This window comes from Danio rerio, chromosome 5 (assembly GCF_052040795.2).
Source record: "Danio rerio strain M-AB ecotype USA chromosome 5, GRCz13ab, whole genome shotgun sequence".
NCBI classification, from domain to species: Eukaryota; Metazoa; Chordata; class Actinopteri; order Cypriniformes; family Danionidae; genus Danio; species Danio rerio.
In genome coordinates, this window is record NC_141025.1 from 74,643,353 (window position 1) to 74,669,276 (window position 25,924).

Consider the following 25,924-nt stretch of genomic DNA (forward strand, 5'->3'; position numbering starts at 1 on the left):
TATCTACAACCACCACCACCAGCTTAATAGTCTCAAGTAGTCTTAAACACCTTGATTAGTTAGATCAGCGGTGTGTGATTAAAGTTGAAGCAAAGCAGAGCTGCTGCGCTCCATGAATTGAGTTTGAGACCTATGATCTAAACGTTAAAGGGATAGTTCACCCAAAATTGAAAATGAAATATTTACTCACCCTCAAGTGGTTTCAAGCTTTATAGAGATTCTTTTGTTAAACACTAAAGAAGATATTTCGAAGAATGCTGAAAACCTGTAACCACTGACTTCCATAGTAGGAAATATGAATACTATGAATGTCAATGGTTACAGGTTTCCAAGACTCCTCAAAATATATTATTTTGTGCAAGAAGAAAGAAATGTATATGTGTTTAAAACAAAGGTAAGTAAACTACTTTTTAAATAATTTTGTTGAATGAACTATCCCTTTAAACCAGGGGTTAGCAAACTTTTTTGTAAGTCAAACCACTTGGATGTAAAATGTAAAACTGATGTAGCCCTTGTGAAGTTAAAATATCAACAAAAATACATACACATATGCTTGACTATGGTCTGATGCTGGTTAATGGTCATATTGAATGCAGATATATACAAAATTGTTAATATTATTACTACTTTTATTATCAAAATTATTGTAAAATGGCATGCACATACTCTTTAAAATAAAATACATTTATTAGCAAGTAAATAAAACAAACAAAATAAATTTGACTCAAAGCTATAGTTGAAAACATTCTAGAAAAGTCCTTTTAGGATTACCTTGAGAAGGCTGGACAGGTCTTCATCCTTGTGCTTCTGTAACTATGAATTCAATGTTTTTTTAGTGATGACATCAAATTATGTATTAAAGGGGACCCAATATGCCATTTCTTACAAGATGTAAAATACAAATATGATGCCTCTAGTATGTGTGTAAAGTTTCAGCTCAAAATACCATACTAATAATGTTTTATACCTCTTTGAAAATGCCCCTTTTAGGCTTTGATCCTAATTATGTCATTTTGGTGATGTTGCTTTAAATTAAATGAGGCTGTGCTCTTTTCAAAGGAGGGTGGAGCTACAAATGCCTGTGTGTCAGTATAGTGGCAGATTCAAAATCAAGACAAACTTTCTATGCTAATGAGGGAAAGGGCACTAACGGGCCGGGCCTTTTTCCCTCTGATGACACGTACAAAGAGAGAATGTCAATCAAAGTGTTTTAGCAGACTGTTTTTCTCAAACTAATACACTTTCACCATTAGAAGCTGGTTAAATTCAAAGACTTTTGCCTTTTAAGAATACTAAACTAAACATAACTAAAGATTTTCAATTAAAATGAGCTTAAGATTTTATAATTGTGTAAACAGACCTTTAATGGTAGAAATAACTTAAATTTGTGAACAAAAACTGCTTAAAATATTAGGTTACACCAACCAACAAACCAAAGGATTTGCTAAGATACTCAAAAAATTAAGCATCATCAACTAAAGATTTTTAGATAATACTGCTTTAAATTTAATGTGAAAATTGCATAAAAAGAGGGATGCAAAAATGATGCACTATATTCTTAAGTGCACACAAACACCTTATAAAAGTGATTTTTGCATAATAGGTCTCCTTTAATGTTTAGAAATATTAGATATGTGGGAAAGTATTTTATAAATAACATCTTGGTGACATTAGTTAGGTTCCAACTTACTCTTTTCTTGAAATATGTTCTCCATTTATGATATTCTCTGATAACAATTTCAATTCTCCTTTTCCAGTACTTTCCTTCTGTTGCTATTGCCTAGGAAGCAGGGAAAAAAACACTGTACCAATGACATAACATAATATTTTAAGAGACATTTTTTAAGATACTAGTATTCAGCTTAAAGTGACATTTAAAGGCCTAACTAGGTTAATTAGGCAAGTTATAATTAGGCAAGTCATTGTATAACGGTGGTTTGTTCTGTAGACAATCGAAAAAATAAATATTGCTTAAGGGGGCTAATAATATTGACCTTAAAATGTTTTTTCAAAAATTAAAAACTGCTTTTAATCTAGATGAAATAAAACAAATAAGACTTTCTCTAGAAAAAAAAATAGATATTATAGGAAATACTGTGAAAAATTCCTTGCTCTGTTAAACATAATTTGGGAAATATTTGAAATATATAAATAAAAAAAAATATATATATAAAATCAACTGTACATGCTTTTTCCATTCAAAACCAGTTAAATACTAGCAAAGTCAAATGACAGGCCACACAGACTCACCTCTGTTGGCCGATGCACTCCTGAGTCCATATTGCCATCCAAAGGTGTAACAAAATGGCAAACTGGGTTCTGTCTCTTTTCTACATCTTCAGGAAAGAAAGGCATTACAAACAGAAACAAACAAACTAAATGTGTTGTATCATATCTGAATATTTCTGCAGGCTCTTACATTGCATATACCAGGCTCTCCAAATGGCATTGTTGAGGCGAATCTTGTCTCTCCACAGCAGCTTGAGGCCCTTGAAGTTCTTCCATTTCGGTGACACTAACCTTCCACTTATGAAGACAAAATAAATGTTTGTTCTTTTTTAAATCGCAAGATAAAGGAGTATGCGTGTGTTATGCATTTCAGTTGTTCTGTTCATGTAACTCGCAGTCTAAAGTTAAAAAAAATAAATAAACTCACACTAAACATGTACAGAAATTCAGTAATTCAATATACCATGATAACAAGCATCGACAATATCACATATCATGGGTACTTTGAAATGTTGTGAATAAGCAGAAGTGCTTGTTGAAGAATATTCACACTGTTTTTTTGCACTGGAGTTCAAACGACTAGCTTAATTGACTAGCTTTTGGTTAGATCAATTAGATCAAACTTGAACATTTTCACATTAATCTGGTCTAATACATGCTGAAATACTGACTGAAGATTCTGTGACTATTTCACTATTGTACATTAACACTGCATTAAGACTCCAATAGTTAAAATTAGTTAATTGAACAAAAATTCACAAAGAAAATACAAATGTTTTTATTAATCTTCGGTGATGTTAATTTCTTAGTTAATGCCTAAGAACTTACTATTCAAGCTGGAATCTAATTAGGAGTTGAAATCATTTTATTAAATGGGAGTTAATAACTAAACAAAATTTTGTTGTTGTTTTATTCTACTTATATTAATATAGTCGCTGTAATAAATCTGTCCTTCTCTCACTGTTGACTTTATCCATTAACTAACATTTACTAATGATAGTTTATTGTAAAATGTCCTCTGTAGGATAGATCATCACATTTCACTATAAACTTTATAATCTTTGTGCAATTTCATTTGGTCAAAACATTTATATACTTTGAACATGTATAGACAAAAGAGAAATACATTTTTGTAATTAAACCTGTTAAAATAACCAGTTTTGGAGCTTAGGTCTATATTGTGATAATACTAATAATATAATAGTTTCAGCAATTAATCACAATCATCACAAGCCTAAAACACACATGATTCTGCAAGGTAAATTTCAACAATTAGAGAGTCACAGTGAACAAATCACGCCAATAGAGCCCTGTAGTGACAGACCAATCCAGTGAAAGATTATGAACAATGTCTCCCAAATCTCTAAAATGTTTACTCTAATACTAGAGCTGCTCGATTTTGGGAAAAATCATAATCATGATTATTTTGGTCATAATTGTAATCACGATTATCAGTTGAAGTCAAAATTATTAGCGCTCCTGAGAATTTTTTAAAAAATAAATATTTCCCAAATGATGTTTAACAGAGCAAGGAATTTTTCACAGTATTTCCTATAATATTTTTTTCTTCTGGAGAAAGTCTTATTTGTTTTATTTCGGCTAGAATAAAAGCAGGTTTAAATATTTTGAAACCTATTTTAAGGTAAAAAATATTTGCTTAAGCAATATATATTTTTGGTTGTCAGCAGAAGAAACTACTGTTATACAATGACTTGCCTAATTACCCTAATTAAGCCTTTGAATTGTACTTTGAATCTGAATGCTTGAATTTTGAAAAATATCTAGTAAAATAGTATGTACTGTCATCATAGTAAATATAAAAGAAATCAGTTATTAGAAATGAGTGATTAAAACTATTTTGTTCAGGAATAAGTTGAAAAAATCTTTCCATTAAACAGAAATTGGGGGAAAAAGGGCTGCTAATATTCTGGAGGGCTAATAATTCTGACTTCAACTGCATATATACAGTTATTTTCCACTCTGCAAAGGTAAGAGAAATAAATACAATAGAATAAAAAATATGAAACAAACTGTGCTTTAAGCGTTTTTACTGTAAGAAAAATACTTTAGCTCCAGCAGTCCTTCAGTCAAGAGCAGTGAGGGATTTTCTGATTAATAAGCATAAAAACAGACGGCAGTAGGAATTGTGCGCCGTCGCTTTAATGGTTTCACGTGTCTTTTGATTCTCAACTCATTTGTTCATTTCACAAATGAGGGTAAATATAAATAATCACTAAATGCCGTGTTTTGACACCTATTTTACTATTAAAGCGCTCATGTTAAGATGACTTTAGATGTGCGAAAGAGACCAAATGCTGACCGCATGCTTCTGACTGTATCTGCGCGCCACACCCACATAAGCATGGGGTCTTTCGCGCTATTAAGAGCATCAAATGGGTACAACTGGAAAGGAGGCGGTATATAATGCAATAATAGTTTATCTCCATTAATGGTTTTTCGTAATCGTTAGAACCCAAAATCGAAATCAGATTTTCGATCAATTGCAGAGCCCTTTACAATAATACACTACAATAGTATCTGTATACATATTTAAATAATTAAATAAATAAATACAGACCAAAATTAAGATGCTTCTTCTACATATACAACAGTTTTATATTTCTCCAATGTTTTTAAATCATTTATATGATGTACGGTGCTTGCTGGAATTGTAGTTATTCACCCCACTAATGCTTTCGAGCATGCATTCATTTTTCCACCAAATACATTTTGCTTCAAATAAAAGAGTTGGTAATGTTGAAATTTACAACGTAAGTGGTGTACAAAAGACATCTGAATTTAAATTGCATTCTTCAACTCATTATTAATCATAGTTTCTGATACGAGTATTTAAGGTGATCTCCAGACATGCTTATTTTACAACAGTAGTGAGGAGTTTACATACAGCTGCTGAATCTGCAAAGTGCTACCAAAAGATTAATCTTAAAAATTTTTTTAAATCTTTTATTATTTTTAATTCCCAAATGAGTTATTTGACTAGACATATTTAAATTAAGCCAAAAATATACTAAATAACTGAACTTTTTAAAGCTTGACTTTATCAGCATCTTGACCTTTTTACCTTTTGCAATATTTGTGCACGGTCACTGTTGGAAGGGAGTCAAGTATGCAGTATGCTGGAAAAGCAAATTATTCAAGACCTGGAGGAGTTTTTTTTCCTGTACAACAGCAGTTCTGTGTAAACTCTAACGTGATACTGAAAAAGTACAAATAGTGATTACCACATAATGGATCACAATCTTATGTCTCTACATTTGACTTATATGTCTCAACATCTGTTATATGAAGTATCCTTTTTCAGGCATTCGTGTTAAAATTAACAACATGCAATTGAAAAATCTGAAAAAAGTATGAAGTCACAAACAATGGAGACTGCAATCTTTCAAGATAAAAAGGTAAGTGTGGTGTATAACTTTAGGGCTTTAAAAACTAATCTACATGCATAGACATGCAAACATCACATTGAAGCAAATAGTCTAATGAAATGTTTTGTAAAAAATGTCAAATTATAGGTGAAATAATGTTTCATCGGCATTCAGTAAAACAGATATGTCTAAGAAAAATAATTACAATATTTTTACAATTATTAATAAAATTATTAACTTATTGAAATAATAGGTGATCATAATAAAAGTCTTTTTGAGAAATGGGTCAAATTGAGTGGTTTGAATCACCTGTGTTAAAGCATTATTAGAAAGTCTTCTGATATGTCTCAAAAAAAATGTAAAAATACCCCTGAAATGTAATTTTGGCAAATAGTAATTGCACTGAATCATATATTAGATCACATTAGATTTCTGCATACACATTAACAACTACAATCGCAAGACTTGGATTTAAAGGATGTGTTTGTGTATTTGGAAGAGGAAATACTCTACACCTTCCTAACAAAACATTGACATCAATTTTAAATAAGTAACATCTTTTAAAAACATTAACCTTTCATAAACATAACGTTACATGTTCTCACTTAAATAGAGGTAACATTAATGTCAATTTCACTTGTGACAAACAAAACAGCAGTCGGCTAAAATAATACATACTTTTTATTTTACAATTGTTAATAAAATTATTAACTTATTCAAATAACAGGTGATAAAAATACATTTGATATTATTATTGTTTTGCTGAAAAACGGGTAAAACCTAGTGGTTTAAACCACCAGTGGAAAAGCATAATTAAATAAAGTTCTGATATTTCATTAAATAATTGTTCAAATTTAAAATATGCTAAAAAAATCGTTTTTATTTCAATTATAATTGCACTGAGTAACATATTAATCACATTAGATTTCTGTATTCACAACAACTACTACAACCAACTGAAAGCTTAGATTTAAAGGATATGCTTGTGTATTTGTAAGAGGAAATACTTTACACTTCCTGGCAAAACACTGTTGCCTACTTTAATTATATAATGTTACGGTCTGTTAAACAACTTAATTTTTAATAAATGCAGCCTTACATATTCTCACTGATATTAACATAACATTTATGTTGTGACAAACAAAATGTAAACAAACAGCTGTCGGCTAAAACAAAACCTTAGAACATCTCAAAAAACACCTCAATATTTTTACTTTCTGTATGACTTGGGTAAAGAAATATGCTAGTTCCTCCAGCAGAGGTAAAGTTAGTTTTATATTCGCAGATTCTGACATTCTCATTAATAATAGAATTTAACTAAATTATTCTTTGCTAATGCTAAACTGAAATCATGTTAACATTAACTTGGTGACAAACAAAATGTAAACAAACCTCACAACAACTCAAGAAAACACCTAAATGTTTTTTTTTTATCTTCTATCTGTATGAAGGAAACAAACATGATAATTTAATTTACCAACAGACACTCAATTTCTGCAAAACAGCTAAACTTAAAAGCAACTAATTTTTACATTAACTGTGGTCCAACTACTAAAGCCATCGCTTTTTAGCCCATCATTAATTCTGTTTACTTACTTTAGTAAATGTGTGTATATCTATATTTGTTCAGTTTTTTTTTATTAATTTCAGTAATATTATTCACTAATGTGAAAATGTTCATCTGATTTATGTACAATGCAGTTTGTACAGTCATATTTTCTGTCTTTTACTAGATATATTATATGACAAACTTGCTTTATTTACCAAATAAAGTGAATCTAATTGGATTTGCATTTTAAACATTAAATAAAAGTTACATAGATATTTTTTATTTCATATATTAAGGTTTTATTTATGATACTGCCAAAATAATTCCGCGGAAATCCGCAGACTTTTACCAAAATACGCAGCAGAAATAGCAAAAAACGTCCGCAGATTACGATTGGCCCTAACATCGCCCAATAAACTATTGAGGTAATACTGGTTTTACATTCAGGATTTCCTCCTAAATTATATAATTTCATTAAAGTATTGTTTCCTAATTCTAAACAGGGAAATCATGTCAGCAGCCAATATCTATCAAAGAACAAGACTGTACACAGTCAAATAAATAGTGCTAGTGTTGTTTTGAAGTCATACTTGTATGCTATTTCAGACCGAATATTTAAAGTACCATGGTAAACAATATAGGGAGCATGTCACAAGTTGTCACTGAATGAATGTACAAAAAAAAAAAAAACTTTACCTCAATAACAAAACCACACAACAACTCAAAAAACACCTGAATGTTTTCACCTTCTGTCTGTATGAAGGAAACAAATATGCTAGTTTCTCCAACACTCAACTCAGATTCTGTAAGTTAGCTAAAGTTATAAGCAACTAATAAGAACATTAACTGTGGTCCCACTACTAAAGCCATTGCCGAATAAAATACTGAGGTAAAGCTAATTTTTACTTTCACACATTCGGACTTCCTCCTGAATGAAAACATCAGAAAAACATTATTTGCCAATTCTAAATAGGGAAATCATATTTAGCAGCCAATGACTATCAAAGTACAACAATGTTCACAGTCAAATAAACAGTGCTAATGTTGGTAATGAGGTCAAGTTGGTTTTATATTCACACATTTGGACTTTATCATTTCATCAAGGTATTATTTCTTAATTCTAAAAAAAAGAAATCATGTCAGCAGCCAATAACTATCAAAATACAAGATTGTTCACAGTCATATAAAAACTGCTAGTGTTGTTTCGATGTCATACTAGCATGTTATTTCAGACCGAATATTTAAAGTATGAATGTACAAATATAAAACCAACTTTACCTTAATAACAAAACCCAACAACAACTCAAAAAACACCTGAATGTTTTCACCTTCTGTGTGTATGAAGGAAACAAATATGCTAGTTTCTCCAACAGAGACTCTACTCAGATTCTGCAAGTTAGCTTAAGTTATAAGCAACTAATATGAACAATTACTGTGGTCCAACTACTAAAGCCATTGCCCAACAAAATACTGAGGTATAGCTGATTTTTATATTCAGACATTCGGACTTCCTCCTAAATGAAAACATCAGAAAAACATTATTTGCCAATTCTAAATAGGGAAATCATAATTAGCATTAACTATTAAAGTACAACAATGTTCACAGTCAAATAAACAGTGCTAATGTTGGTAATGAGGTCAAGTTGGTTTTATATTCACACATTTGGACCTTATTATGTTGGGCAATGTGTTTCTGAACACAGGCCTGTGATCATTAAAGACACAGTGATACAGCAAGTCACATCTTACAAATACCTGGGGTTTTATATGGACAGTGTTTTTTGTTGGAGAACACACATTGAGAGTTTATGCACACAACTACAACAGAGGCTTTATTTTTTTAAGAAGGCTGAGATTGTATGGGGTGGGTAGCCATATCTTGCTTGTTTTTTACCGAGCTATGTTTGAGAGTCTTATTCGCTATGGAATCACAGTCTGGTTTGGAAACCTGTCTGTTCAGTTAAAAAAATAAATTGGTTCATATACAAAAAACAGCCATGAAAATTATAGGGATAAAACAATATGAGCCCATCCAGACTCTATACGAACAGGCGGCTATAAAAAGAGCAATACGTATTAGCACTGATTCTAAACATCCCCTTTTCAGTGAATATCAACTGTTACCATCAGGAAAAAGACTGAGAATTCCAATGTGTAAAACTAATAGACTGAAGCTTTCGTTTGTTCCTACCTCCATAAAACTGTTGAACTCTACCAATAACACTGCTCCTGCAGTACGCTAACACTTGACTGGGTTCGGTGTTTTATATATTTATATTTATATACGGTCTTACTCTGTAAACAATGTATGTTCTTAATTGTTTTGTTTTATTTATTTTTACTGTCTGTTTAGACAATGTTGTAGCACCTCTTATGCCCAAGACAAATTTCCTCTCGGGGACAAATAAAGTTAAACCTAAACCTATAATTTCATCAAGGTATTATTTCTTAATTCTAAAAAAGGAAATCATGTTAGCAGCCAATAACTATCAAAATACAAGATTGTTCACAGTCATATAATTAGTGCTAGTATTGTTAAGTCAGACTTGCATGCTATTTCAGACTGAATATTTAAAAGTATGAATGTACAAATATAAAACCAACTTTACCTTAATAAAAAAAACCACAACAACTCAAAAAACACTTGAATGTTTTCATCTTCTGTTTGTATGAAGGAAACAAATACGCTAGTTTCTCCAACAGAGTCTCTACTCAGTTTCTGCAAGTTCACCAAAACTGAAAGCGACTAAAATTAACTGTGGTCCAACTACCAAACCCAGCGCTCAAAAAATCTTTAAGTTATATTTTGTTGCTTAAAACCAAACCCACCTGTATGCAAGCGTCATACATTCAAAGAGTTTCGTCAGAGAAGCATCAATAGACAGATGCGACGTGCTAGTCTTCCCGAAGTGATACGTCTGGCAGGTTTGTTTGTTTACAGTGTCGAAGTCGTAACCTTTTTTCGGGGGGTGATCGGTATGAGGGGAAGACACCATAAAATGACCGCTGTGGATGATTTGAGGTTCCCGACCGTCTGGTTTCTTGAAAGAAAGCGTGGACTCCTCCGCGTCGGAATCGTCGTCCTGCTCCTGCTTGATCATCATTGTGGCCCTCCGGTATTGTCGAGTAGCCATGTTAAAAATACGCGCTTCGACTTTTACTATAAGTATTGCAGTTAAAAACCCGAGGGTGTTACTTTACTTTTCGTCAATTCCTTCGTCCATTCCTGCGAAGTTAGTTTGTCTAGTTTTATAAGCTATTTAAATGTCCGCAAGCCCATCACGTTAGCCTGCATGCTAACTACTAGTAACTTCAAGGGATTTGGTGAACTCAAGACGGGCGTTGCGTAGCGATGACATACTCGATTCTGATTGGATGGCTCGAGGGAGACGCCCACTGTTGTGGAGAGCACACTATATATTTGGGTTGCAACTGTGCCAGTCAGTCAAAACTACATCTTCCAGTGACAGACTCAGGCAGCAAGCCCGACATTATTCATATCCCATGACAAATTATCAGGTTCAAATGTATTCAGTTAAATTCAAGTTCATTGTATATCACTTTTCACAATAATTATTGTTTCAAAGTAGCTTAAAAAAAGCATAAAAGGTTATTGCATTCAGTCAACATTAGAAAAGATTATTAGTTACTAATTACTTTAACTAGTAACTAATAAGTTAACGTATTATTTATAAATACAGTTAACCTGCAGTTATGTAGTATATAGGTGATGTCTACACTACCTGATAAAAGTCTTGTGGTCTATTCCAGTTGTAAGAGCAACAAATAATAACTCGACTTCTAATTGATCCCTTGGAAAAGTGGCAGAAGGTAGATTATTCTGCTGAATCGTCTGTTGAGCTGCATCCCAATCATCACAAATACTGCAGAATACCTACTGGAACCCGCATGGACCCAAGATTCTCACAGAAATCAGTCAAGTTTGAAGGAAAAATCATGGTTTGGGATTATATTCAGTATGGGTATGTGCGAGAGATCTGCAGAGTGGATGACAAAAACTAACAGCCTGAATCTATCAAGACATTTGTGCTGCCCATTACATGACAAACCACAGGAGAGGGCGAATACTTCAGCCTCCAAGTTCCTGAAAGCAAAGAAGGTCAAGGTGCTCCAGGAATGGCCAGCCCAGTCACCAGAAATGAGCATTATTGAGCATATCTTGGAAAAAATGGAGAAGGCATTGAAGATAAATCCAAAGAATCTTGAACCCTGGGAGTCCTGCAAGAACACTTTCTTTGCCGTTCCAGATGACTATTAATAAGCTATGCAAGTCATTGCAGAGATGTATGGATGCAGTCCTCTAAGCTCATGGGAGTCAGACACAATATTCATTCTTTCTCCACTGCAGCAGGACTTTATATTCTATACTGGACATTATTTCTGTTAAGTGCCAAGACTTTTGTCTAAGTAAAGTCAGACCTTACTGTCCTAATTAAATCATTTAAAATCAAGGCATGATCATGATTGAATTAGGTAAAATAATCGTAATCTAGAGACATTTGCCTTTTCTGTAAGCCACTTCTGATACTAAATGATCAACTAGAAGTCAAGTTATTATTTGTTGTTCCAAAAACATGGATAGACAACAAGACTTTTGTCAGATAGTGTATGCGTACATGCTCAATGAAGTGTATTTCTGTATTAAGTGTGTGTTGTCCTCAATGTAAATAAAAGCTAATAAATATTTTTTTTATCCACAATGACGCCTCCTTTACATCATCTTCTTATCTTTTGGGAGAAGCCCGTGTCATTTCCAGTCAAAAAAAAAACTTGCTGGTTGAATAAAGGTAACTTAGGCAGAATTTGTGAGGGGTATGAATAGTTTTGTGTTTGACTGTATTGCAAACTATTTTAATTTAAAATGAAGTATGTACCTAAAATAAACACATTTAGATGGATCATTCAGTAGAAAAATAGTTTATTGTGATAAACATGAAAACATTTACTGTTGTTAGTAGTGTTCTAAATGTTTAACTGCTATCAGTAACAGCTGAAGGCATAAACACACAAAAAGTAGATGTAAAATGAACAATTGTACATTAAAAAAACTGACTCTTGAGTTAATAACATAAGAGCAACAAACAAACAAGATGAAATGCACGTATGAAAATTTCAGCAGGAAATGAAAACAGAAACAGGACAGACTGCATTCCATGTATAACCATGAAGGAAAACCATCACAGAGCTTTCCAGTCAATGGGCTTCTTCCCTGACTTCTTGAGCAGTTCATTGGCCTTTGAGAAATGTTTACAACCGAAGAATCCACGGTGAGCAGACAGTGGTGACGGATGCACTGCTTGCAGAACATGGTGCTGCTTCTACAAATCAACAATTAAATAATGCATGAGTGATATATTTTTAGGATATTTTGACATTTATTAAGTTTTGAAAATAGGCTCAACTCCCCAAGAAGGTAAACAGTTGAGTTTCACCATTTTTTGAATCCATTCAGGTCTGGCGGGAACAGTTTTAGCTTAGCACAGACCATTGAATCAGATTAGACCATTAGCATTTCTTTCAAAATGACCAAAAAGTTCTGAAAATTTTCCCATTTAAAGCTTGACTCTTCTGTAGTTACATCATGTACTAAGGCTGACGGAAACAATGATAAGCTCTGGAGGTTTTTTTTTACTCTATAATGATCTAAGAGCCGATCACACACTAAAAATGTGCAACAATGGGAATCTAAAAGTGTGTTGATGTTAGAGACGTACTGTATTTTCAGCCACCGAAAATGTATCGTCTGAATATATGATATGCCGTTTAATGGACCCTTTAATTTTAAACGGACCCTCTAATATCTCAGTGATTGTTGGGATACTCTTTTAAATCTGGAAGTATTAACTACCTATATTGAAATACAGTTGAAACCAGAAGTTTACATATACATATACATACTCTATAAAAACAGAATAGAACCATTTTTTAAAAAAAATGTCTGATGGTAAATCATACTAACCATTTACTATTTTAGGTCGGTTAGGATGATTTAAATGAGTTACATTTGCTAAATTCCAGAATAATGAGAGAATGTTTTTTAGAGATAAAAAAAAAAAATTCTAGACAGTCCAAAGTTTACATACGTGTATTTTTTTAGCTTTGCTTTTAAACTGTCTAACTTTGGTCAAATGTTTTGGGTATCCTTCCACAAGCTTCTCACAATAGTTTGCAGGATTTTTGGCCCATTCCTCCTGGCAGAATTGGTGTAACCGAGTCAGAATTGTTTGCGGTCTTGCTCGCACAAGCTTTTTCAACTGTGCCCACAAATGTTCAACAGGATTGAGTTCAGGGCTCTGTGAAGGCCACTCCAAAACATCTCGAGATGTTGCTTCAGTATTTCTACATAATGTTCTTTCCTCATGATGCCATCTATGCTGTGAAGTGGACCAGTCCAGTCCCTCCTACAGCCCCAAAACATGATGCTGCCGCCCCCATACTTCACAGCCGAGATGGTATTCCTAGGCTTGTAAGCTTTCCCCTTTGTCTTCTAAATGTAACACTGGTCATTATGGCCAAACAGTTCGATCTTAGTTCCATCACACCACAGGACATGTCTCTAATATTATTCTATTAATTAATCTATTAATATTATTATTAACTGTTTAAACCCCATTATATATAGTCATATTTACATACTAGTTCCCCTTTAAGCTGGTAATTCTAATTAATTTTAGTGAAACAATCAAACACATCAAGTTCTTCTCAACACACCTTATTGATGGCAGCTCCCTTCTTCTGAGCGTAAGAGCCCCAGAGAATGAAAACAAGACCCTGCATGTTAGAGCTGAGCCAGTGCACCACAGCATCTGTGAAAGTCTCCCAGCCCTTGTCTTTATGAGAGTTGGCCTGGTGTGCTCGAACCGTCAGCACAGCATTCAGCAGCAGGACACCTACAGATGGAAAAATAGTTGTAGACAAGGGATAGTTCACCCAAAACTGAAAATGTACTCTCTATTTACTCTCCCTCAAATGGTTGCAAATCTTTATGAGTTTCTATATTCGGTTGGAAACAAAAGAGGATATTTTGGAGAAATCTGAAAACCTGTAACCATTGACTTGCATAGTAGAAAAATGCAAATACTATGGAAGTAAATGGTTAAAGGTTTCCAGCTTTCTTCAAAATATCTTCTTTTGTGTTTAACAGAATAAAACGACAAAGTGGTTTGGAACAAGGGTGATTAAACAAGCATTTTCAGGGTTTTTTTTTGTGTGAACTATCCCTTTAAATGTGTACACAGAAAACCAATGATATCAGATAATTTCAGAATTTAAAAAAATCTAATATTCTGAGAGGAGAAAGGTATTTTTAAAGACTTATGAACATCATCTATCACCTGACAATACATTTAAGCTATTTTGCTCCTCCACAAGTTAAACTGATAACCATCTGTTAACTTACAAAATGATAACAATTCATCCACTGCTATATGAAAAGTAGTGAATAAACTAAAATGAATAAAATGAACATCTGGCCATGCAAATCACAGTTTTAGGACATTTAGTTAGCGATAAAAAATTGCTGAAATGCACAATTTACTAAATTATCAGTTTATCTAGTGAAGGGTTCTCAACAGCAACCTGTGTGTCTTGCTTTAAGAAAAGTACCATGCACCTGTGTATGATTTGATTGTCTTTGTTTACTTCGTTTAAAACCATTTGATCAATCATATAAATTACATACAGTTTAAACCAGAAGTTTACATACACTAAAAAAAAGGAATATAACCATTTTTTTAAAACTGTCTGATGGTAAATCATACTAAACGATTACTATTTTAAATCCTTTAGGATTTCCTAATGAGTTACATTTGCTAAATGCCAGAATATTGAGAGCATTTTTTTTTTTTGTGAGAATTTTTTTATTTATTTTTAGACAGTCCAAAGTTTGGTCAAATGTTTTGGGTATCCTTCCACAAGCTTCTTGCAATAGTTTGAATGAATTTTGGCCCATTCCTCCTGGCAGAATTGGTGTAACTGAGTCAGATTTATTGGCTGTCTTGCTCGCACAAGCTTTTTCAACTCACAAAATTTTTCAACCCACAAATTTAATAGGATTGAGCTCAGGGCTTTGTGATGGCCACTCCAAAACATTCACTCTGTTGTCATTAAAGCACATTTTAACTAATTTGGCAGTATGCTTAGGGTCATGGTCTGTTTGGAAGACCCATTTGTGGCCAAGTTTTAATTTCCTGGCTGATGTCATGAGATGTTGTTCAGTATTTCTTCATAATGTTCTTTCTTCATGATGCCATCTATGCTGTGAAGTGGACCAGTCCCTCCTGCAGCAAAACAGCCTCACAACATGATGCTGCCGCCCCCATACTTCACAGTTGGGATGGTGTTCCTAGGCTTGTAAGCTTTCCCCTTTGTCCTCCTGTTTGGCCAACACTGGTCATTATGGCCAAACAGTTCAATCTTAGTTCAATCAGACCACAGGACATGTCTCCAACAAATATTCTTTTGCAAAATGAAATCTGGCTTTTTTGTTGACTTTCATGAAAAGTTATAACAATTTCTGAAAAAAATCTCCCTCTCATTATTCTGCTATTAGGCATAACAGAAACAAATGTGATAATCCTAACTTATCTAAAAGAGAAAAAGCTTAGTCACATTACCATCTGACTTTTTTTAAAATGGTTATGTGCCTTTTTATAGTGCATGTAAACTTCTGGTTTCAATTGCAAGTGTTATATTAATGTTTCTAATATTGCTTCTTATTTTTTGGTTCTTTTCTTTGCTCTGGCAAAGCTTGCTCCTGTTGTTTAATGGTGTGCCTTCAAGGAAAAATTGTCTTCACATACAAGATAAGAGAAAGTCTCTCTTTCAAGGTTTTTAGTGTCACATGATGTTGTGAGGCAGAAACTTTCCAGTTTGTTTTTGTATAATAATAACAACAGCAACCGGCTTGATTTGTACCAGCCAGACAAAATACTGGATAAAGTCAAGATATAGTAGAGAGGAAGTTCAGGCATGCAGTGCGGGACAATACTGAGAATATATGCAATGTTGTTGAGTGTTTCGACAACGAGAAATCTGAAAGTGTTTATTTTGAAAATATATATTTAGGTAATGGTCATACTACACATACACTTCATTGAACATTTATTATAGACATAGACATACATCACCTTTTTGATTAGGACATTATATGATGTATAAATGCAGATTATCAGTGTTTATATATTGTCCATCTTGTATACAATTCCTTACCTTTCTGATTTTGACTGGTGTAGTAATAACATGCACCTTTTGTGAAGCTGCTTTGAAACAACAATAATTATTGTAAAAAGCTTGCCGTATAAATGTACAAATTAAGATATTGCATGTATTATTATTGCAATAATGACAATATTTCAATGTATTGTAAAGCCCTAATGTCAAGCTAAATCTAGCTTTTACTTGTTTCAAAGCGTTATGGTTATCTTTTTTCCTGTAAAAACACAAAAGAAGATATTCTGCAAAATGTTGTAAAAATGTAACTATTGACTTCCTAGTGTTTGCTTTTCCTACAATGAAAGTCATTAGTTACAAGTTTCTTTAAAATATCTTCTTTTGTGTTCAACTGAAGAAAAAAACTCAGAAAAAAAGGTTTAGACCCACTTGAGGAATAGTAAATAGTGAGCAAATGTTAATTTTTGGTTGAACTATCAGTCCCTTAAACTTATAATCTGCTGTTTTGAAAGCATGGTCTGATTAATATATATATATATATATACACACACACTTTTTTTTTTTTTTTATATTACGACCTTTATGCATTTATCTGAGCGAAATGTGTGACTGACCTCAGGAAGCAGAGAAAGAAGAGAGAGGAACAGGATCAGCAAAGGACCTCGAGCCAGACAGTGAACTTTGGCTGTCTAAAGTGCTAAAGCAGCATGTTATTGCTGTTAGACTGAAACCACGTGTCCAAACCATCTACTTTTCAGGAATTGAGAATTTAAAAAAAAAAAGATTAATGTTGCTTTGTCAGATTTATTAGTGTGACCTTACAGTCAGAATCTTCCATGTGTGATTATATGATTAACATTTAACACACACACACACACACACCATGCTCCAATAGAGTTTTACTTTTTTTAGCTTTGAATTTTAGAGTTATGTATTTTGTCCATATTTATATTGGCTGAATCTGAGGCAGTAAGTACTCTGACAGACTTCTGGATTTTTTGATTACCGATTTAAGAAATTAAATACGGCTATTGCTCACATAAATGTTATTTCTGAACCAAAATTAGCAAAAACAACAGTTTGAAGTCTCCTGGCGAATTTTTCATCGCCATCTGTTGTGTGATTAATGCAAACAAATTGAGTAAGAGTAAAAGCACACCTTGATTTGCCCATCCTGTGAGATCTCCGTGATCAGGCTGCACAAAGCCTTCGATGTCTGAAGCCAGTTCTTTGAATATGTTCACCAAACTGTAAAATTTACCATCACAGTCCATGAGATATGACATAATGTAGTAATTGAGACTGTAACACTCAGGGTTCCCACTCTTACTGTGCGTTCACACCGAAAGCGGTGAGAGCGTCCGAGGTCGCTCTGGCGGCAAGAGCGTCAAAATTCACTACATTGTTTTCGTATTTAAAGGGGCCATTGCAGCATATCATATCAGTACATTCCTGCATAAAACATGCTTTCTAGCATGAAAATGTTGCGCACTTCTTATCAAATTCATTTAACAATGCAAGATCAAGTTGCATGTGCTGTGGCTTTGCTCCACTTAATTATCCAATGTGCCCATATGTCTGAAATATCCTGAAGCAGCAATACTGTTTTGTACTGTCGCATGAGATTCCCGCTTTGTTAAAGGTAAGTATATATAACATTAATGCACATCTGTAACTCGCCAGTAACTTATTTAATGAATGTTCCTGTAAGAAAACATTGTAAATCATTGAAAATCCGGCGACCGAAAAAAATCAAACCCTTGGGGACAACTGTGGTCGGAAGCAAAGTTCACAGGTCTGTGTTCTCTGAACTCTATAAAGCGATGGACGTCTTCATTCTGATTGCTTGATACCGAACCCCGTCATAGCTCATTACCATAAAGTTGACTTAAATTTCATCTCTCCTCTACGCCCACGCCGCCCAATAGCATCTGGATGCAGCCTTCATGCTGCAAGCTGAGATTGCATCACTCAGCAATGCAATGTCAGACACAATGCACGTAATGGAGTGAGTGACGTCACTGTGACAGGTAGGGTTAGGGGTGGGGTTAGGTGAGCCCATTAAAAAGCATTTGATGCAGCTCAGATTGCACTGCACCAGGTCTGCATTCAGACTCCTCTCACACCGGCGAAGACGCGCCGCTCTGCACCTCGCCGCTTATGGCCGCTGGCTCTCATTGAAAATGAATGACTTCCGGCTACTCTGGCGCTCTTGCCGCTTTCCGTGTGAGCGTACGGTTATATTCAAGGACTTTAAATTACTAATGTTTTTTTTTAAATCAAGCACCTTTGTAATTCACACCCCTAGCATATATAGTGCCATGAAAGTTCTTAACATTTCACTTATGTTAATATTTACATTTAAATGTCATAATAATGATCTTTTGAATGAGTCATTGTCAAAAATGTTGACAGCTTTAAACAACCACTTTAAAGACATGTTCAAAGAACTTTAATACAATTAGTTGAATTCAATACTGGTAATATTCAAATGCAGTTTCTGAAGTTTTGATAAAATATATTATTTGTCATAGGTTTTTTTCGAAATAACACAAACTTTCAATTCAAGCACTTTCAAGGACCTTTGCTTTAAAGTACTTTCAAGGTCCTGTATTCATATGTCTGAAATTCAAGTACTTTCAGGAAGTGTGGGAACCCTGAACACTAATTAGAACTAATGAATTACTCAGAAAAGCATTATAAAATAAGATTTGACTTAATGATTGTAAAAAATACCTTGGTGGAGGGGGCACAGGTCTCTGAACACTGAAACAAAGCCCATGAGCCTGGTTAGGTCCATGATAAGGATCCTGGCCGAGAATCACAACCTTGACCTGCCATTATAAGACAAAAATGTACTGGTGTCAGATATTATTCATTCGCAAAACACAGTTCCAATATTTATTGATTTATTTATCCACATTCAAGATTTGTGATAGTGATTCTGTGTTTGGTTAGCACAGTATTTTCCTTTTAATATCAATAATACAAAAAAGAAACAACGTTTAGCAGTTGAGTTTGGTATATCTGGTTAATCAGTCAGAGCTACAAAGTATCCCGACTGCCAGAAAAATAAATAATTAAAATAACAACAACAATTCGGAGCATAAATAACAAAAAGATTCAATGTTTTCAGACATGTTTCTGTTCGGTACATTCAATGCAAATGTAATAAAAAATCATCTTTAAAATGCAAACAAAGATATGTGATAAATGTGTGTGTGATTAACCATTTATTGTTGGCGGGATCGAAATCTGTGATGTAGAGCGAATCTGCCAGTGGACTGATGAGGCATCGGTTTCTCATTATTATTCATAGCAGAGTTTTTGTATCCTATGAGAAGAGCCTGCTTCTTAATTATTCATGAGCGCATGTGCTTTCCGAAGGCAAATCGGCACGTTATCTGCACATTCATTTCCAATGAACGTTTGCAGCAAGCATTTTTGTCGGGAGAGCTGTATGAGAATTGGAGGATGGCAGACTTTGTCTTTTATCAGTTGAATTTGTTACCAGTCAGACACATCACCTATATCTGTGCTGCTGTGTTCGCACATGTTTAAAACCCTCCAGATTACCAGCAGGCGAATGCTTGTAATACATAGGGCAGGAGACATGCTGAACTGCTCCACATCGTCTGCATTCAGACCCGGTGATTCAGGAGGAGAGAAGTCCTCTTTATTTATAGTCTTGATAGAAACATGATTATCTTTATGATGATATAACAAATTGTAGTTTTTTGTTATATTATATGAACTAACTAATAATATATCTTATATGTAGCAGGGAATTAAATTACTTACTGTTTATTTATTTGGAATTTATCTTTGTAAACTATAAAATCATGGGTCTCCTCACGGTTTGTGTCTCATTTTTTAGTCTGATTTTGTGAGCCAACTGACAGTTGTTCGCTCCCCTTTTTTTCCCCTGCTCTGTAGGCCACACGCACTTCCCCCTCTGCTCTCAGCTCTCCACACCCATCATGGAGCATTTTTTGATAAAATTTTGAGGTGGACTAGAACTGACAGAGGGGGGTTTTATGGCCTATTAAACGCAAAAGCAGCTATAAATACCTTCCAATCAGTGTTTCTGAACCTTTATCTGACAATGTTTCATTAAATATTCCTAAAGGTTTCATTCAGGGGTGGATTTAGTCAATGAATGAAGTAAGTGGGCGAGGCAGTGGCGCAGTAGATAGTGCTGTCGCCTCAAAGCAAGAAGGTCGCTAGTTCGAACCTCGGCTCAGTTGGTGTTTCTGTGTGGAGTTTGCATGTTCTCCCTGCCTTCACGTGGGTTTCCTCCGGGTGCTCCGGTTTCCCCCACAGTCCAAACACATGCGGTACAGGTGAATTGGGTAGGCTAAATTGTCCGTAGTGTATAAGTGTGTGTGTGTGAATGTGTGTGTGGATGTTTTTCAGAGATGGGATGCGGCTGGAAGGGCATCCGCTGCGTAAAAACTTGCTGGATGGGTTGGCGGTTCATTCCGCTGTGGCGACCCCGGATTAATAAAGGGACTAAGCCGACAAGAAAATGAATGAATGAAGTAAGTGGTTGCTTAGAAAAAAATACTGAGAAGTATATATGATATCTATGAATTATATATTATTATTTTAAATTATATTTTGTGAGGTGAGGGTCTAAATTTTTTTTATTTGAACCTAAGTATTACATTTGCTCAAATGTGTCCCCCACTCTTAATCATAGACCAGTCCGGCAGTCAAATCAGTAAAGATTTGGCTTTAAAAACAAAAGTTATTCATTATTTTCATTTGTGAATTCATTAAGTAAACAAATCTTTTCAAAAGTTTTACAAGATGCTTAACATTCTGGTATTATTTTGCATTATGACAAAATGTAGAAAATGAGATCAAATGATATAAGGAAAAAAACAGCAGGTAAATAAAAATGTATTAAAGTACAAAAGGGGCATAGAACTTTAAACCTTTTGGGCCCCATGACTGGAATTGCTTATGGCCTCAAAATCACTAAATGCACCCCTGCTTTCATTTCAGAATTCAGTGATTTAACCATGTTTGTCCTAATCTTTGCTTTGGTTTTAATGCAAGAGAACATGCAACTATACAGACAAGCCTTTAACAAGACATTAACTCACATCTTTAATGTCACAGGTTTGTGTCCAGGTGAAAACTGCATGTGGAGGCGGATAGATTGTGTGCTTTTTCCTTTCTTCGCCAACAAATGACATCAACTATGAAAGTGAAACAGGTGCATTATTCTGGTGAGTAAAAAGTAGTTTTGCCATTTTTTTATGATAAAGATTAAGTTGGTTTTATATCCACACCTTAAATCTCCTTAAATCAGGGATGTCAAACTGAATTCCTGGAGGGCCGCAGACCTGCAGTTTAGTTCCAACCCTGATCAAACAAATTCTATATATGTCTCAAGCATACAAACATTAGACATCTACTAGGCTGTTTAGAGCTAGAAACCTGTGAAATTATCCAGAATCAATTCAATTCAGCTTTATTTGTATAGCGCTTTTACAATGTAGATTGTGTCAAAGCAGCTTCACATAAATGGTCATAGTAACTGGAACAGTGTAGTTCAGTTTTTAGTGTTTAAGTTCAGTTTAGCTCAGTTCAGTGTGATTTAAAATCATTACTGAGAGTTCCAACATTGAAGAGCAAATTCATCGATGCGTGGCTCTACCAATCCTGAACCATGCGAGCCAGTGGCGACAGCAGAGCGATAATCAAATAGAACAGACACACTCAAAGCACTGTTAAGTAATCTGTTTCTTACTTGAGGTTGGGTGTACTCTCAGCCCTCTTTATCTGGTTAAAAAAACGACACAATGGAATACAAAGGAATTAACTTAAAAAAAATTTAACACTTAAAATGGCTAATAACTAGCCATTCTACTATGCTGCTGAGGGGTATATGATGTTTGCAGCACAGAATGATGTTGCATGTCGCTGAAAGATTATGTAGAAGTCACATGAAATCCGACATAAACGTTCACACTGCGATCGCATTGAAAAACATCAGATCTGTTATGAAAGTGGCACAGACCTGACCTGAAAAGATCAGATTCCATGTGGTTTGGGCTGTTCACACGGTCATCTCCTGAGTCACATGAGGGGAAAAATATCAGATTCGGGTCACATTTGCCTGCAGTGTGAACGTAGCCTAATTGAGTCCTTGTCTGAAACCTACAGGTAGATGTGATGGAAGTAAACTGTGCATGGCTGCGGCCCTCCAGGAATTGAGTTTGACATCCCTGCCTCATATAATTTCAGGAAAAGTATTCAATAGGGAAATAATTTCAGTGACTACTGTTCACGGTCAATTAAATAGTGCTAGTTGTTTTGAAATCATACTTGCATGCAATTTTATACTGAATATTCAAAGCAGCTGCAACATAGGGAGAGTGTCACAAGTTGTCAATGATTGTGCTAATATAAAACCAACTTTACCTCAATGTTAAAATGTGATTCTGACATACTGATTTAAAGTAGCTCTTCCCGAATTCAGCACTGAGGGCTTTCCTCCAGCTCTCTCCAATCCCGTCAGGAGCAGCACTCTGAAGCCGCTCCAGAGCCGCCTTCTTGTTTTTGGCGATGCGCTCCAACTGCTCAGGACTCAGGGGTGCCTCATTTCCGCTTTCCAACTTCTGTTTCTTCACCTGAGACGATATTTTTGTGTATTTTGTTAAATTACATGTTCGTTTGTAAACTATTCGTGGCATTTGTGCATTCAAAAAGCTAAATAAAGCTAAGCTTGCAAACATTGTTTCATGGTATGTATCGTTACGCCAAAAAAGTGTCACGTGAGAAAATAGTAACATTTGTAGCCGCAACCGAAACATTTAGCCGTTAACATTGAGATTAAAGCTAACACTCGATAATTTCACGAGACATTTATGCATGTTGTTGAAACTAGTAATGGCTTTTGTTTTGTCAAGTGACGTAAAAGTACTTCCGGAAATGTGTAAATATTGAGCGGGAACGAAAACTAGTTAGGTGTCAGTCAGAGCAAGCTCTATTTGCTTGCAAATAATAACACGTGCAAATAAATAAAGAAAGAAAAATAACTTTTTTCATTCATAGTTTTGGTCAGAAATGCGACAATCGTGCGGTGCACAAACTTGCGGTGCAGCCGCGTTAAACTCACATCATCTCTGGTTTCCCCTGTATTTATCCCGTCAAGATTCCTTTTCTTAGACGCTGGCGAAAAAAATGACTTGATGCTTTTCTGTCCGATCATTTCCACAAATAAAACGATTATTTAAACGCAATAAACATTAAAAATCAATACTCGAGCTGGTGAGTGCACGCGTGGTAGAGTTTGAAGAGCTGCAACTCCCGCCAGACGTCTGACGAAGTGGATTACGTGAAGACGTAAGTCAGCGTGTGGAGGGTGACAAAAATAATAATAATAATAAAGTTTTATTGATACAGACAATAGTACAGAGAAAGCGTTCTGCTTAATAAATCTTTTACTTGCAATATCACATCCATAAATGCAAATTATCCAATAATAAACCGCTTTTTAAGGTATTCATAAAAGAGTTGAAACAATTTGAAACACTTTCCGGTTCAGGAAACACTAAGGATAGGAAAACATTATCTTGTCATGCCCTATTTAAAATTCCCCTTTACTTTACATGTACCTCTTATTTAACTTATTATATATTTTTTTCTTTACTGTTTTATCCCCCTGACATCCTCTATGTTCCTTCTATAGTTCATAATGTTTCATTATGCTGTAATAATTTACTGTTCAATGAAAAAATAATAATAATAATAGAAAAAATAATAATAAAAGGCAGCACCCTGAGTCCCTAGTTCACTTGTTTTGGCAATGCAGTTACTCTAGGTTGCTTTGGAAGGATTTTTCTCTTTTTATAACTGAGAATGTTGATAAAGAATTTTCCTTACTATATTTCTTTGGTTTCATTTTGTTTGGTTAAAAAGAAAACATATTTTCTTAATCTTCTTATCTTATTAACAAAATGTTATATACATAAATGTAAATTTTCAAACCAAAAATCTTTTTTTATATATATATATATTTTGCTGACTGAAATGAAGTATTAATTTGAAACAGTTTCTAACTCTTTTTCAAAAAAGGCTTTAAAAACAAAAGAAATATGTAAATTATATAATCTTTTTCTTTAATGTGTAATGTCTATGTGTTTAATGTTCTGTTTGTCTCTTCATTTTCTTTTTAATACACTGTGATTGTATATTCTCATTTTCGCATAACTGAAAACTGACTGCATGCAGAACTGTTGCAAACTATTTATTTATGTTGAAATTAAACAAACAAATTAAGTTTAATAATGTTCAACTTAATTTGTTTGTTGAAATTCAGCCCAAATAAATTGTTTACAACCACTTAACGTAAAAAAAAGATGAGTAAATCCAAGGAATCATCTTTGAATATTTTTTTTCAGTGTACTAAAAAAAAGGAAATAATAATAATATAAATAAATTGTAATATTACTATCGCCTCACAGCAAGAAGGTCGCTGGTTCGAGCCCCGGCTGGGTCAGTAGGCATTTCTGTGTGGAGTTTGCATGTTCCCAGTGATGATGGGTTGCAGCTGGAAGGGCATTCGCTGCGTAAAACATAGGCTATGCTGGATAAGTTGGCGGTTCATTCCGCTGTGGCGACCCCAGATTAATAAAGGGACTAAGCCAAAAAGAAAATGAATGAATGAATTCTAATATTGTTTCCTTATTCAGAGGTGTAACTTGGATTCATATGCCCATAATCAGTCTTCTCTGATGATTCTTTGATGAAAATGTGGTTGAGAACACGGACAACAATCCACAGTGAAAAGACGACATCATAACAAACATACCAAACGATATAAAAACAGAACAACAGCGGCCCTGTGCGGTCATCCTGTGAAACAGACATTCATTGCAGCAAATAATGAGAAATAGACTACAGATATTCAACCAAACATGCGATAAATCATGCATTAAGGAGAACACGAACAACCAAATAATGCATGAGAGTTTCCATATAAAAAATGCACAGGCATACGTTTATTAAATTTTAGTGTCAAAAGCATAATGAGCCTTTTCCATAAGCTTTTACGTGTTTTCTAGCCTACACATGATGTGCACAATTAATTTAATTAAACATTTGTCATTTTTTTGTTAAAATAAGCGCAATAAACAAATAATGAATGCTCTACAGCTGCCAAAGTTTAACTTGGTTAAACTTACAAACTTAACTTCACCAGCTGCCTTGAAAATGTGAGTCAACTCAACTTTGTTTAGATGCTGAGTTTTAGTTAAGTATTGTGAAACTCAACATCTTAAGTTGATAGTTATCTCTATTACAAAATGTTGGTGTTTTAGTTTAATTTGTAAATATTCATTTTTAATCTACATAACTATCTCTATAGTACTTTTTAAATATGCTTGATTGATTGAATAATTCTTGTGTTGTTGTTTTTTTTTAGGTTGTTCAGGTACAACTTCAGGTACTAATTCTGGTGCTTTTGCAGAAATGCTAATTAATGTATACTGTCCTTGCCAAATAAACAAATGAAATAAAAATAAAAACAAAAATAAGCAAAGAATCTCTCTAA

The 25,924-nt window shown here is 34.2% G+C and overlaps 2 protein-coding genes across 3 annotated transcripts in view; both read right to left on the bottom strand.

Moving 5' to 3' along the window:
- Positions 1-10,745, bottom strand: part of mlxip (MLX interacting protein) — a 32,547-nt gene extending 21,802 nt beyond the window's left edge. Inside the window, 5 exon segments of the mRNA NM_001317759.2 lie at positions 772-813; positions 1,691-1,780; positions 2,251-2,336; positions 2,420-2,526; positions 9,994-10,745. Of these exon segments, the coding sequence (NP_001304688.1) occupies positions 772-813; positions 1,691-1,780; positions 2,251-2,336; positions 2,420-2,526; positions 9,994-10,298 (630 nt within the window). The 5' untranslated portion in view covers positions 10,299-10,745.
- A 1,341-nt stretch (positions 10,746-12,086) lies between these two features.
- On the bottom strand, positions 12,087-23,674 carry unga (uracil DNA glycosylase a). 2 transcript variants are annotated; one of them, NM_200974.1, is given in 7 exon segments: positions 12,087-12,503; positions 13,897-14,075; positions 17,516-17,604; positions 19,093-19,190; positions 21,468-21,563; positions 22,821-23,000; positions 23,489-23,674. In NM_200974.1, coding segments are annotated over 7 exon segments (876 nt in total). In that variant the 5' UTR covers positions 23,582-23,674; the 3' UTR covers positions 12,087-12,362.
- Positions 23,675-25,924: the final 2,250 nt, after the last annotated feature.